At 38.1% G+C, this 17,860-nt stretch overlaps 2 protein-coding genes across 2 annotated transcripts; one reads left to right on the top strand and one right to left on the bottom strand.

The window, feature by feature from the left end:
* The first annotated feature begins 2,265 nt into the window (after nt 1–2,265).
* LOC104947732 (vesicle-associated membrane protein-associated protein A) lies at nt 2,266–14,630 on the top strand. Its single transcript, XM_010773814.1, has 4 exons — nt 2,266–2,451; nt 10,889–11,041; nt 13,097–13,200; nt 14,511–14,630. Exons 1-4 carry the CDS (start codon nt 2,283–2,285, stop codon nt 14,613–14,615), a joined length of 531 nt encoding a protein of 176 aa, XP_010772116.1. The 5' UTR covers nt 2,266–2,282; the 3' UTR covers nt 14,616–14,630.
* Nucleotides 14,631–16,075: 1,445 nt separating this feature from the next.
* LOC104947734 (cartilage intermediate layer protein 2-like) lies at nt 16,076–17,370 on the bottom strand. Its single transcript, XM_010773817.1, has 3 exons — nt 17,178–17,370; nt 16,894–17,068; nt 16,076–16,449 (listed from the first exon to the last, which is right to left on the bottom strand). The coding sequence occupies exons 1-3, from the start codon at nt 17,368–17,370 to the stop codon at nt 16,350–16,352; spliced, it is 468 nt and encodes a 155-aa protein (XP_010772119.1). The 3' UTR covers nt 16,076–16,349.
* Between the last annotated feature and the right edge of the window lie 490 nt (nt 17,371–17,860).

The raw sequence follows: 17,860 nt of genomic DNA, 5'->3' as shown, positions 1-17,860 counted from the left end.
TGTGTAACTTGACCCTCTGAAAATGTCAAACAAATTACACACAAAAGTGGAGCACAGAGTCCTATTCAGTACACTGCAATGGATTACTGCCTCAGCAGCTTACGGGCCATATTAATAGTTTCGACACAGTAAACACACTGTATGATACATCAGGTTTCCCATCCATATACATCCAGCAATGTATTTCTTTTTTCTCACAGGAAATGGTCTTTTTAATGCAAAAAAAAGTATATGCTAGTTTTGTTAATGTGTTGATAATGTGGTTTTTGATAATGAACCACATTGAATTGAGTTAATAATAGTTTTGGGGTGAGAGGGGAGAGAGTTGATGGAGAACATCTAATTATCTAAACATAATAGCTTAATGACAGAGAAAGTGACTAGATTCTCTTAAGTGCACTTATGAAACTGCCAGTCATGTGTGTGAACAAATGTGTAAAATCTGAAGTAATCTGCTGTACATAAATCTCAAGGTTATGATACAGATAGATTGCAACAGTGTTAGTTTATATTGTTTCCAATAGAAAGTAAACACTGCTCAGTAGGCTATATAAATGGGTAATACATTTATTTATTTAATCGTTTATTTGGCAGGGACAATGCACAGTAATGAACACTTAAAATGTGTCAAGCGTAACAGTGCCAGATTTAGCTTTGAGCTCATTTCCATCCGCAGTCCCTCACATAAAACATTTAAGAAGTTTACATTTTACAAACACAGCAAAAACAAAATACATGATATGCAAAAGGTGCAAAAGAGCAAGAGCAGCACCCACAAGTATTTATGACATGGTAATACAATATAGCAGCAACGACATATAAAGTGCAAGAGGAGATACAAGAGATGCATGAAGTGCAATAGGAGATACCCTTGTGTTAAAGTGCATTTAGCGGTGATTGCACTTCTGTTTGTTTCTCAACCATTCTTTGAGTTGACCTTTAAAACTATTGAGAGTGGGACAATCCCGTATCTCAGTTGGGAGGCTATTCCACAATGAGCTGCCTTTTTAATGGAGAGGACATTTTGTCCAACAGTGGTCCGTCTACGGTGGACTTCACAGTCTCCTCTGGTTTCTGACCTAGTGCAGCGTCCAGTGTGTTTTTTGTGGATGAATTCCCCTAAGGGAGGGGGGGCCAGTCCATGTAAACATTTATAAATAAAGCACACACTTTTAAAATACTTAAAATTGTCAAAGCTCAAGAAATTGTCTTTTTCAAGGATGGTACATTGGTGATATGAATAAGGCTTTCTGTCAAACACCTTGGTAGCTCTCTTGTACAGCTGTTCTATTGGTTTCAGGTTTGTGGCACAAGCAAACGACCAGTTTGTCAAACAGTATTCAATATGGGATAGAATCATACAGTGGAGGTATCACTTAGCAGCATTGACAGTTAAGAAGGGTCTAATTTGTTTAACATGTTGCAAGTTGAATTTAATCGTATTGGATATTTTCTTGATATGTTTCTTAAAAGTCAAGTTTGAGTCCAGTATGACTCCAAGATATCTGAAGTGGGAGACTAGTTCTATTTCTGCTCCGTTTAAAAACACGTTGGATCCTTCAATTTTGACTGGTCGTTTACTGAACATCATGCATACTGTTTTTCACATCTTTAATAATGACATTTAAAGGATATGTTTAACACTTTTCAAAACAAGACAACATGTTTACAGGGTTTAACCCAAATAAAAAAATTATATAATTATTAATTATTTAATAGAATTATATTTATATTTAAGCATTATTTTTAACTTGCACTATTCATCATCATGTTCAAACCTAAACCACAAAAACAGACCATGTAACAGTAATTTAAATGCCAGGGGATCAAATAAGGATTCTCCTAATTCATTTAAGGTATTTTTTCTTGTATCAAATAAGGATTCTCCTAATTCATTTAAGGTATTTTTTCTTGTAAGTGTTTCAGTTTATCATGTTTCAACTCAAGTCGTTAAAAAAAATTATGTCGCCATTTTCATATTTAATAACAATTCAAGTGAGCTGAGATCAAAGACTTCTATTGTCAGTTGTTGTGCAAATAATAAAGAAATGTCTACTTGCTACTGAAATTGAAAAAAGAAAACAAGTACATAACACAGACCATGTAACATTCATTTAAATGCCAGGGGGTTAAATAAGGATTCTTCTAATCTATTTAAAGTATTTTTTTTAGTGTTTCAGTGTAAACCGCAGTACGACTGTGTTTAGCCATAATCAGTTGCTGAGACACGTGGACGCGCAACAGGGTTGTGCACACGCACGTTCAAGTAGAGTTGGACCCACATGCTCGTCCGCAGAGCCCAGTCAGCATTTGACTCAGTAGTGGCAGCAGGGGATCTAGGATTTCCACTTGTCAGATATAACTCCCCGTTACCGAAATCCAGTGCAGCCAAAATGTCAAAGTTGGACCAGATCCTTGTCCTTGACCCTCCCGTCGACCTCAAATTCAAAGGTAGGTAAATCAACATTTATTGGCGTGGTGACGGAGAATTACCTGAGTTGAACGATTTCACACTCCCTCTAAGCAAATTTCGCTGCTAGTAAGCTAGCTAGCATTAACCGCCATTTTAAGTTAGCCGGGGAAAGAGACAGGCCGCTGTTTCCTCCTCGAGCTGTAGTGACGTGGAACGCCGGCGTGGCGAGCCTCTTGACCGGCTGCCATTAGTGACCTGCTGCCTGACAACACCTAGCAACGAGAGGTGGAAGAATGTGTGATAACTGCCTGGTGTTGTTAGCTAAAGTGAACACATAACGAAGTATCCTTAGTATAAACGTGAGCTACTAACGTTATGCTGTGGCTACAAGGTGTTAGCAACTGTTGTTTCTTTGGGGCTCAGCCTACCCTGAAATGCTTAGCACTCGGACGTAATGTTGAGTTAAATTCACTTTTTTAGAGATAATTGTAGTGTCCAACCCGACATTTGTCATGTTTAACGTGTGAAGGAACTGACCGGTGGAATGACAAACTTTGCTAACTGACGTTAATAACGAAAGCAACATTTAGTTAGCTCATTCAAGATTCAAAGGCTTTATTGTCATCAGTGGTGGCACAAGTATTCACATTCTTTACTTGAGTTAGAGTACTAATACCACACTGAAAATACTACCTTTCAAGTAAAAGTACTGCAACGAGAATGGTACTTAAGTAAAAGTATAACAAGAAAAATGTACTTAAAAGTATTTGGAGTTAAAGTACTCCTTGCCGAATAAACAATATACATATTTTAAATGTGTTAAAGCTAAAGCAGCAAATCTTCACATTTAAGAAGCTAGAACTGTGAAACGTTTTTTAAGAAGCAAGAAAGCCTAGCATAACTGCTGCCACTTAATTTTCTGTTAACCCACTCATGGTGTTAGTTACTTGGATATAATGTTGAATGATTTAATGTTTTTTTAATTGTTGTGTGTGAAAATCTGAACTTTTAAAGGAAATGGCGAATACATCTGTAAAATAAATATAGGGTAGTAAAAAGTACAAAATTGGCTTCCAAAATCTTGTAGAATAGGAGCAAAAAGTACCATGAATGTGGACTAAAGTATAATACTTGAGTAGATGTACTTGGTTACTTTCCACCACTGATTGTCATATGAACAGTAGGTACAGTGTAGTAATGGCATTACATAGATTAAGACCCAGGCTCCTCCAACAATGCAGGAAGGAATAACATAATATAAATTGAAAAGTGCAAGATAATGTATCAGGACTAATGTGAAAGTAAATGCAGGAGAAGTTAAATGTATACATGTAAAATTGAATAAGCTAAACAATTGAATGTACAATTAAATACTGTACTGTGACATAAAATACTGCTTATTGTAATAATAAATACAAATGTGAGATGCAAACAGATGAGGGTATAAGGTTGTGTTATAGAGTTCAGGAGTTTTAAGTCTCATGGTTTGTGGGTTAAAACTGTCCCTCAGTCATTTCTTTTTTGGTTCTCCATGTACAGTCAGCCAAGTATTCTGGTTAAATTGTGTTAACAGACAACCTTACAATAACAGTAAATCAAAGCAGTCCACACATTAGATCACCACTGATTGTTTGCCTGTCCATGATAACGTTCATTGATGTGTCAGTGAACTGTTGGTCATATAGCTTGGCTTGCTTGCTAATGCAAAAGTTGATATCCAGCTAATGCTCTAGCTAGATATTTAGCTAGCTGCTCTACAAGCCAGTGGTGTAAAGTAACTCTATATTTACTCAAGTACTGTACTTAAATACAATTTTGAGATTCTTGTACCTGACTTTAATATTTCAATTTTTAGCTGCTTCGTACTTCTACCCCACTACAATTCAGAGGCAAATAATGTACTTTTACTCCACTACATTTATTTAATACCTTTTAGTTAGTTTGGAGATTTGTAGAAAATAATGTTTAATATTAACAACCCTTTTAATAAGACTTTATTTACACCTGGAGTAACATTCAAAAGCTAATACAAAATAAAAACTAGCTGCACCTCTACCAGCTGTATGTAACTCTGAAATGGACCAATTTCCATAATGAGTACTCATACTTTTGGTACTTTAAGTATATTTTGATTCTAATAGTTGGGTACCTTTTACTTGAGTAACATTTTTTATTACATTTTTACTTGTAACAGAGTATTCCTATACTGTAGTACTTCTTCTTTTACTTGGGTACAAGATCTGAGTACTTCTCCAATCTCTGTTTACGACAAACTTTGTTTAGCATTTTGCAGCTGAGTAAAAGTAGAATAAAAGTCCTGAATTTAAAATCTTATCAAAACATACTTAAAGTACTGATGTGTGTATACATTTTGCATCATATAAATGACTTGATTATTATTACAGCTGGTTAAAGTGTTGCTACATTTAATTACTTTATGTACTAGTGGATATACTAACCTTAATATTTATATATCACAGTTTATTTATTAGTTTATGCATATTTTGTATTAGCTTATAATTTGAAAGTGATTAGTAACCAATTTAGTCGAATAAATGTTGTGAGTACAATATTGGCTTCCAAATCGTAGTAAGGTATAAACATAAGGTACCATCAAATACAAATACTCGAGTATAGTACAAGTACCCCAACAGAGTACTTGAGTCAATGTACTTCAATACATTACACCACTGTTTTGAGGACATTTCTCATGGCTTCAGAAACTCCCATAGCTTAAGTTTCAACTGTTGCTCTTGTTATAAGGTGACCATTACAAGTAATTGTGATAACAGATAACAGCTGTATTGTGCTGATGTAAGTGCAGTTTCAGGGAAGCTAGTCTGTCAAAACCACGGTGTTGTAAAAACATTCCTAGCAGTTGAAGGATTTATCGTGAACATTATTAATTTCAATCTAGAATTATTTAACTTTAATTGCATTTGTCCCAGTTTTGAGTCTCCGCTGCAGACTTATTTTTTTCAATAAGGCACTGTTTTATTGTTGATGAATGCAGCACTGTCATTGAACCACAAATCTTTCAACCCATTTTCTTGCTGACTAAAGGCTGACTGTTAGTTAGGACTAGGTATACTGATTGTAGCCTGGACATGACAGGGCTGTAGGAAAGGTCACCAGTTCAAATGCCAGATAATACACAGCAAAATAGCTTCGGGTGGGGGGGGAAGTCACTGAGATGTTTTAGGGATGAAGTGTCCGATTTGAACTTTACACCTCTTAAGAACACAGACCGAGAAGAAGCAAGAAAGCCTTTTGTTGACCCAAAAACATGCAAATATTTTCTCTACTTTTCTTTAAATTGAACAACTTTATTTTCCAGTTAGAAAAGATTATAATTTCTGCTACTAGTAAGCCTGACCGCGTCATCGGGTATAGGGTTTGGGGTGATGAATGGAGCATGCCAGTCAATGGAATTTGAAAGGGACACAGCTTAAACAAAACTCGTGATAAGTTGACTTTAAAACTAGCTAGTTGAAATGTTAAGAGTAGTGGTGACTTGAGCATCTGTTCAATCTAGAGTGCAACAGCTTAATAGCGCTTGATCAGACATCTTCAATGAAATGTTGTTACGGATACATAACTAACTCAAAAATTAAAGCCTTATACAAAAATTAACGTTTGTCCTTCAGCCAAACCCTAGGTTATTTTTAACATTTAGTCTGATGGCAGAAACGTGGCCTGCCATGATCTGATCATGTCATGGAATTCCTCCTTTTTATCGGATAAACAAAAAATGTTTCCCCCAAAATAGACTTTTTCTGATTTGTCACAAGGTTTACATTTTCTGTACATCGGGCAGGTTAAACTTTTACCCTCCATTTACTCACTGGAATAGATGCAAGGTTGAGTTGCTAAATTATCGTTCATTGATCATAATTTATTAGCTCATATTCTAAACCATTTTACTGAGAAAAAAACTATTGTAATCTAAGAAATTAGAATGGAAATGATAATGATATTATTAAATAAAAATGCAAAATGTTGCAAAACTGACTTGGAGCTACACCAGTGCTGCATCAGCTTAATTTATAAAGGTTTTCTGTAGTCAAGGTGGGTTACAGAGGAAAACGAAATGGTGTCTATTTAGTCTTTGAGAAGCAATATGAGTAGAAGAAAGATGACCACCTCTCCTTTACTGTCACTGAGGCCGATCTAAATTGGTCTGCTTGTATATCCAAGAGCTGCTCTGCTTTAGAGCCTCTGCTGGGAGTCCTCCAGCAAGCTAGAGGGGGCAGCCCTCCTTTCCTTAGCTGGTATTTTTAGATAAGGACAGGCCTGGGGGACCCTAACTCAGCTTACAGGCAACGAGATGAGAGAGACAGTGCTAACGCTGCTGGAGCAAAGTTGGCTTCTCAGATTTAAGCAATGGATGCAGGTTATGTGGGTGTATATCTGATGTGCACAACTGCTTTACAGACTTATCTGTTTTAGTAATACTCGCCACAGACTTTCTACACATTACTTCAGACAACCTTAAATTATTCCCTGCATAGTTTGGAGGGATGGATGATGAGCTGTAATTATCATACATGTACTTTTGCTCCGTCAGTCATGTTTTTTTTTTTTACTTCCCTCCTTACTCATTCAAAAAAACTCTGGGCTTAGACTTACACAATGGCACTTTGTCAACAATAAGGGTCAATTGACAGGTAACAGGTAAAACATTGCATCTTGTGTATGGCAATCACACGTCAGCAAGTGTATATAAGCAGTACGTTAGTTTAAATAACCTGGTTAGGTCACAGCAGGAAGCTCCTCGTATCTTCTGCCATTCGTTCGATAAAAAAGACATACAGGAAAAAGTAAGCTGTTGGAAGCAGGGATTGTTCCTAGAAATATCAGATGTTGCAGAGAATGTTTTTCAGGTTTGTAGGAATGCCTTTGTGACGCACTCGTGTTCAAACAACGCCTTCAGTCATCACCAGAACTCTGCGTGTGAGCTTTAACTGGCTGGAGCCTCTCCTATCGGGTCATGCTTCACTTCTTATCTTTATAAACACTGGAGCTAAGGGAAGGTTGAACATAGGCTTTGTGAACTCAGCTATAACCAAGCTATGACATGTTTTGAAATGTTTTTATGGTTTAAAACAAAGCAGAAGATTCTGAACTCACCATCATATTTTGAATGGATTGATTCTGAAGAAACTATGTATGAGGGTGTGCATCTTTCATAATTTATTTTGATTGTTATTCTTAGGGTCATGATTTCATTCAATATCAATCAGATGCTAATATCAGGAGAAATGAAAGCTGAGTAAATTGTTCATGTACACACACAGGCAAAAGATACAATTATTCATACGCACAAATAAACTGTTTGATCATGTATTAATTCTCACTTATTTCAAGACTAACAGGTTCATGTTCTGTCGCCGGCTAGCTGCAGTTTTATTTTTCACGTGGGGGAGCTCAGATTCTGGTTACTGAGAGAACTTTATGCATCACTTCTTTGAGCGATGTGTTAGCTGACCTTCGTTAGCCCAACAACCAGTGATTGCCTGTCTGTGTCATGCAAAACACTTTTCTCAATAAAAAAAAACCTGCATCTGTTTTATCTGAACCAAACCAGTTCTTGCTCCAAAATCAGTTTTGTTTTTTGATGACCTGACAACTGCAGTGTTTTCCTTTTTTTAAATTGTTCCACTGTGAGTGAAGTTCTATGAAACCAACGTTTATATTAGAAATTGTGACATCAACATAAAAACTTGACAGGTGAATTTCAAATGATGTAGAAGGCAAAACCGTTTGACTTCACCGAAGACATTATGTAACCATGCATCATGGGATATTTTTCTTTCCAGACTTCAACGCTAATTCCGCTACTGATCGAGTTTTATTCATCTTGACATCAAAAGCTTCACTATATGGCTCATCAAAGCTGGATGTTGTTGACCGTGGTTAAGGTCTTAATTTGAAGCGAGTTCTGTCACAAGATGTAGAGCTAATCAATGATCTCCTGATGTACAACCTGTGCAGGACATGATCATAATATTTGTTTGAGTCTCATGATCTTCCTGATCGGCTCATGCTAAGCTTTGCATGTGTAGGCAGTGTTTCCGCCAGACTAGGGCTGAGAGGGCGTCCACCCCCGAGAGCGGGGGGGGGTGTTTTGAATTTTGGGTTGAGCCGTCCCTTTATAGATACTGTATTTTTACGTTAGTGAGCCGGATCATTTGGCTCGGCTCTCTTAAAGCGCCGGCTGTTTCGGCTCCCAAACGGCTCTTCATGTTACCACAGTTTACCACGGAGCCTCAGTTTCGCCGCTGCGAGGCTCTGGTGCTCGCAGCTCACGCGCGTCCACTAAAACCCCCCCCGCTCATCGCGTCCAAATCGCGCACGTTCCGTGTTGTCCTGTAGCAGGCACCTTCGATGTCGGGGAAACAATCTTCAATACTCCGAAAAGAATCCCACCAGACTCCTTTGCCCCTCCAACAGAGGGATGTCCTTGTCCTTTTTCCTTTTCGTCATTTCAAGTGATAAAAACTCTCCATCTTCTCTCAAATTATTAATATTTTTGGACGCCCTCGGATCGAGTTCAGGGCGTCCCGAGCCTAATAAGGGCGTCAAATGACGGCAAGACGCCCCCCTGGCGGAAACGCTGTGTGTGGGTAATACAATAATCAGGCACGAAAGTTCAGTGATTTGATAATAATATTAGGTTTTTTACAATTGTAACAATGCATTTCCTTAAACGAGCTGCTCTCAAAAATGTCTTTCAAATGAGTTGTAAGTAGCTGGAAAGTCTTCAGTAATACTCCAACCAAGTAATACATGAGTATTATCATGAACTTTATAGACTAAAGGAGTCTTTGATGTTCAAAGAAGTAACACTGGTATTTTATCCATTTTTAGTTTTTCCTGGTGTTTCTTCATTCATAGCCTGTTTTAGTGTATTAACAGTAGAACCATCCAGCTTTAAACCTAGAAAGTGAGTATTCAATTAATCCTCTTACTTAATCATTTAGGCCTTTATTGAGTTGCGGCCTGACCATATTTTTCAGTTAATCTTTTTTAAGTACTTTTTTAACCTTGGCAAAAACATTGCAGGCCTTATGTGTGTTTAAGGGATAAGGTTTAACTTATACATATTGAATTTACTCAGGAAGGTGGTGTTGATTGAATTTGAACATGCAGTTCCAATGTTAACATGCAACGTATTTCCCCTTTGTTTTTTTGCATTCAAAATTGACAAAAAAAATGTGGATCCATTGCAATTTAATAGGGATACAACATGTTGATTGTTGCTAACTACCAATACAAAGTGTGCGGCTTCAAAAACTTGGTGGGCGGGCTTTGTCACATATGAGAGTAGCTGCTCCATCTTACAGTTGTGATGTGTTCCCTCACGAGTAGGCCTGTCACAATAATACATTTTGTTGGACGATACATTTTCCCGGAAATTATTGCGATAAACGATGATATTGTCGGCACCGTTGTCAGACCATTTTAGATCACTGACATAATGATAATATGTAATAATAAATGAAGTACATCCTTTCAAACAGAACTTTTTTATTGAACATTCAACATGGCAAATGAAATATTCAAATATATAAATTATAAAACATTTATTAAGTCACACACAACCAAAACAATACATTAAATAGACTGGCTGGAAAACAGATCTCTCTCTCTCTCTCTCTCTCTCAAATACATTTATATATATATATAAATAAATATGAGCACACAATTTCTCACAAGCACACAAAAAACTCCTTTTTAAAACAACAGTCAAGTGTACAGTCCACTGTCCATACAAAGACCCAGATGCCTCAACAGGCCATATCCAAATCTGTATTTCAAAGTTTTCGAGCAAGGAACACCAACAACATGTTTGAATTGTCGGGCAAATGCTTCTTTGATTTTAAACTGTCGGGAAGGTGGGGCTCCAGCTGCCGTGTTTGCTCCCAGCTGGGAAAACGGAATGGGGTGGTTGTGTTTCAGGTGCAGTTTAAGGTTGGTCGTATTGCTAGCTTTTGTTGCTACCTTTTTAAAACAAATGCGACATACCGGCTCATTCAAGTCCGTAGGTTCGCCTCGTTGATTTGGCTTAAATCCGAAATATTCCCACACCCGAGATGGAGTTAGGTTTAGCAACCAATTGCATTTAACTTCAAATTCCCATCGAGTAAGTCACACGTTGTCTCCTGCTTGTCTCTAAATTATTCATTTGGCTGCTACACTGCTGCACGCGGAGTGTCCTGACCTGGCTGTGTGTGTGAGCCCCGCCCCTCACCGGCAGTCACAGCGCACCTGACTAAAATGCTGGTAACACCCTTATGTAAACAAACACGCATGTAAACGGCAATTTATCGAGGTCCGAAAAGTTATCGAGTTCATTTTTATTTATCGTACGATAAGTCAATTAATTGCTTATCGCGACAGGCCTACTCAGGAGAGAGTACTCCAAATACAGAAATAGTAATGCACTTGTGTTTGTCTTTCTTTTCCTACCAGGTCCTTTTACAGATGTAGTCACCACCAACCTCAAACTGAAGAACCCCTCTGACAGAAAAGTCTGTTTCAAAGTGAAGACGACTGCGCCGCGCAGATACTGTGTACGGCCAAACAGTGGTGTCATTGATCCTGGAGCAACTGTCATTATCTCTGGTAAGTTTTTCAGATGTTTGTATTTATTACCTGCCTTTTTTCTGTAAGTTTAGGGAGATGGTGGGGAAACCTTTGAGGGAAACTGTCACGAACATTTAGCAAAATGGGTCACAGTTCAAGAAGGTCAGACGCTCAGTGGAAGCAGTTTTTACCCAGTCAAATCCACAGTCCATCATTGGACTCTCCAATTACCAAATTTGACAACTTTCCGTTTTCTTTCATAAAAATGCAGAATCATTTCAAAGTATTTTACATACAATATCGTATTAATATATGAAACTAAGGGTACTGAAACATAAGCTGACTTATTCATCAAAACAAATTAGACATGTAAGATTGGAGAATAGTTGTCTACCTTTAATGATGCCTTAATGCAGTGAGGACGGTAAGGTGAGCAAAGTTGAAGTGGAACAGTCTTTAAGGAAACACGATTTAAAACCTCCGCACCTATGGGCAAAGCTAGGTTTTCATTCAGCTCTTTAAGGGTCGAATTGGCCTCAACGGAGCTACTGAAACTCTGTTTATTGGTTTATCGACTCGTATTAAGGGCAGTTTCCTTGGCCAAATTGGTGAAATGTAAAGTTTCCTTCAGTAACTGCTAGGGATGCTCCGATCGATCAGTCGGTGCTCTCTATAAAGGCCGATCAGGAGAGCCGATCACATGCTGTAAAATACATGACACTTTTCTCTGTGCGGCAAAACAAGCTCACCGGTCTGCCAGTATTTTAAGGTGTCCGAAAAAGACAGTAAAATAGCGGTATGCAATGTGTGTGAAGCAGAAATCCTGCAGCTCCGCCCGCTGTGACGGACCGGTGAGCGGAGCAACACACACTGAGAGTTAGACCTAACACACTTAGCTATTTCATCTACCTCTGGAACAAGCTAAACTAGTTATACATATGTTTATTCTTCACTGTCGGGTCACTCATTACTGGATCAGTGAGCTGCATGAGATACTGACAGGCTGCCAGGAGAGAGAGAGAGGGAGAGAGAGAGGAAAAGAGGGCGCTTCCGCTCATTTCTCCCGTGTTATTATCCAAAGTTAATGTAAACTTGAATAATGTACTTCATTTGAATCTAATAATGAAGTTGTTTGTGGAAGCGCATCATGTATTCATCGAACTTTTCGATCCGTTACGATTATAAACTGAAGGAATATAAAAATGAGCCCCATTAACTGAGTTTTAAACATCACTTTAAATGGAAGATCCCCATAGCCCCCACCCACCCGATCGGATCGGTATCGGCCCCAAAATTCCCGATCGGAGCATCCCTAGTAACTGCAGACTGCTTAAATAGCTGTAATGCGCTTTAATGATAACATTGAAATGTCCAAGGGTAACCTCTTACACTGCTCCTACATCCTGATCCACTTGTCTTCTGTCCTAGGGTTTTTGACAATATCAAAAATATGACTGTGAAGCATTACCTGCCTAAAGTTCATTCTAAACTAAAAAAGTGCCATATTTTGTCTGGGAGTCAGATTTTTCTAAATAAAACACTTTCATTCTTTAAGTACCAAAACTAATAAAATGGGGGTATTGTCCCGGTATCCCAGAACCTGATTAGCATCGGTATTCTGTGCAACACTTCTCTGCTCGGCATGTTCCAAACATTTGTATTATATCCAGAACGAGGACATAATACTCTGGTCATGTGTGAAGTGATTAAGGCAGCTACTTAGTAAACACATTGCCATTGTACTTTGTAAATGACCTTAACTCAAGTGGCAGCTGTAGCTTTTATGTTGAACATAGACATTTTATTCACCTTTTTATTACATTTAGAAAATAAAATGTTAACGTTTGTCAGGAGATAATAATATGATCCAGTTAAAGAAAAACACATTGTGGTGATTTTAACTTTTATTTATCAGGATTATTTATTAGATAGCCTTCGATCTTCGATGTGGGAGGGATGTACCGTTTGAGATTACCATAGACAATTGTTATTTCCTGTCCTGATGAATTATGCTAAATATTTAATTTACAACTTCTTCTACGCAGGGATGCCTTTACCTAAATGTTTTAACTGTGATCATTGTTTCTTTTACAGTTATGCTACAGCCCTTTGACTATGACCCCAATGAGAAAAGTAAACACAAATTCATGGTGCAGACCATTTTTGCCCCATCAACTGTTTCTGACATGGATCCATTGGTAAGTGTTTTTATTTACTTTAAGACTTTTCTTTTAAGTTGTTGTTTAAAATCAATATAGCACAACATCGACTTATCTTGCAACAGTTGTGTCACTAACCTTCTTATTGTTTGAAAAGTCTCACACCTTCTTAAGCTTTGAGATGATTCAAAAGCTAGAAATATCTCTGGGTTCCTAAGGTGTACATCTCGGCTCCCAAAAAAATAAGGAACCAAACCAGTCGCATTAAAAACAATTATTCAAACAAAAGCTTGAGCAACTTTGATTTGATAGATTATTACCAAATGGGTCAATAAATGTCTTCCTGGATTAAAAAAAGAAGAAAAAAGTATCCAAAATACAGTATGTTATATTCTGCAGTTTACAGTAAACTCAAAATAAGTCTTCTATTTGATAATAAAACAGACCAATGGTAACATAACTCCATTGTTTACACTGAAAACCCAATTTCAATTGTTTATTGATCCATTTAACTTATTTCATACAGTTACAACTTGGTTGTTATTAAATAAAATAATCTGTAAAATATACTATTTCATATTTAAGTCTCGATCTCTCCCAGTGTAACCGTAGCACTGAAACCTGCCAAAAGGACATCTATCATACTTTGGTCAGTAAATACAATGTGAAACCCTAACTTCCACTCAACATGTCACTTTAAATATTCTACAGGACTTTCCAAAAACAGGTTATTAGTCTTTTTGACACCACTACTAATTATGCCTAAATCAGTTTACATATAAATAAATAAGAAATCTGAATGTTGTCCTCATTTATGACAGGATAATTGGCATTCTAGTGAGTTGGCATGCAAAGCTCTGTGCTCTTAGATAAGGCTGCTATGGTAAAATAACAAAGAAGCAGTGATGCATTCTGGGTTGTCCACCAGAGGACAGCATAGGCTTAGTCATGCACTGAAACATTCACATGAAGTCATGTTCATGAACTGGCTTGTCTTGGATGAGGAGCACAACCAGGAAGGAACAACGTTAGGACTGCTCCTCAAAAGTCAACTGGAATCTGGAGTTTTCTTCAGGAACATTAGTTTCACTGATCTGTGTTCTATATTGTGACACAAAAAGATATCTTACCGTAAAGCAACCCTGGGCTTTACAAGCATGTTTAATACCAAGCACCTTTGTTATTCAGTTTATAAAACAACACATGTCTCAGATGCCAGGAGCAGACCTAAAACCAATGAAAATATGTACTTGTTTTTTTGTTTTAGAACAAAAAAACGTGTGTGTGTGATATCCAGCTGCTAGCAGTTTGAGTTGATGAATAACATGCTCATTTTTCATCTCCACCAGTGGAAAGAGGCAAAACCAGATGATCTCATGGATTCCAAGCTGAGATGTGTCTTCGAGCTGCCTTCTGAAAACGATAAAGTGGTAAGAGGTGCTGCCGCACATTAAAAACGGCTTACTTTCACATAATCAGAATCTGAAGTGTGATTTAGTCGCTGAAGGACACATTTTGAATACTCAACTTTCAACATTTGCAGAAAACCAAATAATTCCATAAAGGGAAAAACGTTGGAGGGAAAATCCACAGCTATAATATCAATGAAGTATAGGGTGCCGTTCTGATGAGAATCCCGGCCTATGTTTAATTGTTTAAAGAAAATACAAAACCGTAGCTTCTGGTTTTCTTTCCCTCTAATGTAAGTGTTTCTGGTTTACTCTTGACTCCAGGTCCCTCTGTCAGAGTTTAACAAATGTGCCTTCTGCACTGCATTTAGCATTTTAGCAGATAATGTCACTTGCTGCCTAAATCAAGCGCTCCAGTGTGAATACCAAGTGCAGCTGCATAGAAAGCTTTCTATTTTTGCATCAAGCCCTAGTTCAGAGTCAAATAAGTCGTGTGTTCACAATAAAATCGATGGTTTAGACTATTATTGAGAGACGTGGTGAACCCTTGCTTCTTAAATGTAATTTAAAAAAAAAAAAAATTGCATTTAAATTCAATGTGTTTCTTATGATTTGCCAATCCCTAAGTCAAACATGACACACACCAACTTAACCTTAAGTGTTTGCAAAAAAGCTAAATACATTTTATCACATGCCGTTAAAGGTGGATTGCATAAATGTTTTCTTAGTTAACAGGCTACACTGTGAATTCTAGGAGCCTGTAATAATGAGCTCTGTGTTTTCAGGATTTATATAAGCAGCCGAACAGCTCAGCAGGTCCTCACAGTTGAGGTGAAAATTCAACCAGAGCAAGCCAGATTTAGCTTACGTTAAGAGGCTCTACAAGTGAGGATATATGGACTGCTGAGGCAACACGGTATCTGCTCTCTGCTGTGGCACGTGGAGCTCCTAGATGATGAGAAAACTGTTAAAGAGCAACTTGCAGGTTTTTTTTTTATTACTACATTTATGCTTAACCTTGCCTGAAAATTACAATTAAAAAAGTTAATGCAGGATTTGATATGTTTTACAAGACATAAGGGCAGGAATTCAGAGGGAAAGGAGCCGTTTTGAGCTCTGCTACTAAAAACTGTTTTTTTTTTAACGTCAAACGCGTCATATTACGTCACATGGGGGAGCAACTTTCTCGGACTCGTTCTCTGCCCAATCCGCGGTAGTAGTTTGTAGTTGGTTTGAGCGGTTGTGTTTTAGTGAGCTTGTATTGTTTCGGTAGTTTTACATTGTATTTCACCATTTGTAATCATGGTGAGCTTGTGTTTGTGCAGGTTGCACAAACTCAAGCCTGTCAGGACGTCGAGTCCACAGTTTCCCTCACGGGAAAAGGACCGGAGCTAGCGTTCGTTCCTGGGTGCGTTGTGCATCCACCTCCCTGCAGCACATACTCGCAGCTGAAGCCTATCAAACAAAACGTTTATCTTATTAATTATTATCTTATCTTATTATAAAGCACATGACATGAGGTACTTTAACACAGAAGACATGTTGGTAAACGTACAGGCGTATACACATACTCCGATATAAAGCTCAGCTTTAATCAGCTGATAAGGCTTCATGGTCCTGTTCCTGCTACAAGTCAACATGTCTGCCGTAAAAAAAGTCTATTGAACTTCTTCCATCAGGCAAAGTAAGATATAAAATAGACAGGTAAAGAGAAAAGGACAACCTTTAAAGCAATCGAAGCTTCATATTCTTGTTGGATGTTTGCTGTGGAGTCGCAGCTTAATTCCTGCACGGGCACCAAAAGCGAACTTTGTAGTCACGGCACATAACCTTTCTCTGGTCCTTGTTGCGGCTAACAAATCCCTGAGTCGGACTGAAGCTGAAAAACAATACCAATTATTAAATGAATCAGTTCGATAGTTATATGAAGAAAACCAATTTTAAAAGCAAACAAAAATTGGATATGATGCTTAGACCATAATTCATGTTTAGCTCTGATATAAATCCAATATAGTTTGTTAAAGTACATTGATAAATAAACCTCTACAACCCTTTCAATTATCATAATTGTTCTTGTTGTCAGGTGGAACTTTGTTTCTAATATTAAATATCTCAGATATCCACAATGATCATTTGAAATCATTCAAATGTCTTCTAATATAAATTAAATGTCCATGTACAGAGTTTCTATTCACTGTTATAGGTGTAGCTCCAGGCAGCACATGTGGGTGACTTGTAAGGAGTTTTTAATGTTCAGAAGTACCGATGTATTCATGGGATGTGGTTAAATAATCATTTGCATTATTTCAGTGAGGCAACTTACATATAGAAGTTCTCCCCTATGGAGATGGCTGGAGTCATCTTGTCCGTGGTAACGACCTCAATGTACAGAGGGTATTCACAGATCTTTCCTGGGTTTTCTTTCCTAAGGTTACTCAAAAGCTCCCAGTCCCCTGAGCCACTGGGATTGTCACGGTCAAACCAGTCGGTCCAGCACACTGCAAGGAGCAATAAACGAGTGAGAGGATGATTGTGTAGGAAGCTGTAAAACTCTCCTAAATGAATGCTTATTCAAGAGAGTGTTTATACAGTGTGGTGTGCTCTTACCTCCTCCACCACAGAAAGGGGGATGGCAGTTGAAACGAACACGGTAGTCATTGCACATCTTCTTTTTGGGTTGATCAACGTTTCTGCAGACGAATCCTGAAGTGGCGTCATTTCTGAAAAGAAAAAGTTTAGTCCAGATGGAAATATCTCCCAAAAATGTTGATTGTGTGCCATGGGGATTCTGTACAGACATTCCTATTCCCTGCAGGATAAATGCTTTCTTATTTTTTAGGCTTTTCCTCCAGTGCCAACATGAAGTTGACAAGAGCGGTTTTGAGTGTTTTAACCAACAGATTGAATGAATATGCGGTTGCATTCAGTTAACGCATTCATTTCCCCCGCAGGAATAAGTGTACATATTTTCCGGACTACAAGTCACACCTGAGTATATGTCGCTGTTGTCCAAAAACGTGTCGTTAAGAGAAAATATATAGAAGTCACTTCGGTGTATAAGTCGCATTTATCCACTGTGTTCATCCTCTGTGTCGCTGTGAAGCTCTCACTAGTCTCACCGACAGGGCCGTCCTTCCCTACAGGCCGATCATGCAGACTATGTGGGGCCTCACATTGCGGAGGGTGCCTCAACTGAGCAGAAAATGCGGCGCACCTATGCGGCGCAAATAGTGTGGCGCAGCAAGCTTTGTCCGCGATGATGATCCACTAGCACCCCCCCCGCCCCCGTC

This window comes from Notothenia coriiceps, unplaced genomic scaffold, assembly GCF_000735185.1.
Source record: "Notothenia coriiceps isolate Sejong01 unplaced genomic scaffold, NC01 NC01_scaffold00012974, whole genome shotgun sequence".
NCBI classification, from domain to species: domain Eukaryota; kingdom Metazoa; phylum Chordata; class Actinopteri; order Perciformes; family Nototheniidae; genus Notothenia; species Notothenia coriiceps.
The sequence above is the reverse complement of the archived record's forward strand: the minus strand, read 5'-3'. Positions and strand labels throughout refer to the sequence as shown.

Bases quoted from the DNA above. Each gene is read 5' to 3' on its own strand.
- LOC104947734 (XM_010773817.1), bottom strand. From the start codon at position 17,370: ATGTCTGTACAGAATCCCCATGGCACACAATCAACATTTTTGGGAGAT. The intron at 17,069-17,177 runs GTAAGAGCACAC...TGCTCCTTGCAG, and splicing joins CCCTTTCTGTGGTGGAGGAG to TGTGCTGGACCGACTGGTTT. The intron at 16,450-16,893 runs GTAAGTTGCCTC...ATTGTTTTTCAG, and splicing joins ATAGGGGAGAACTTCTATAT to CTTCAGTCCGACTCAGGGAT.
- LOC104947732 (XM_010773814.1), top strand. From the start codon at position 2,283: ATGCTCGTCCGCAGAGCCCAGTCAGCATTTGACTCAGTAGTGGCAGCA. The intron at 2,452-10,888 runs GTAGGTAAATCA...TTTTCCTACCAG, and splicing joins CGTCGACCTCAAATTCAAAG to GTCCTTTTACAGATGTAGTC. The intron at 13,201-14,510 runs GTAAGTGTTTTT...CATCTCCACCAG, and splicing joins TTTCTGACATGGATCCATTG to TGGAAAGAGGCAAAACCAGA.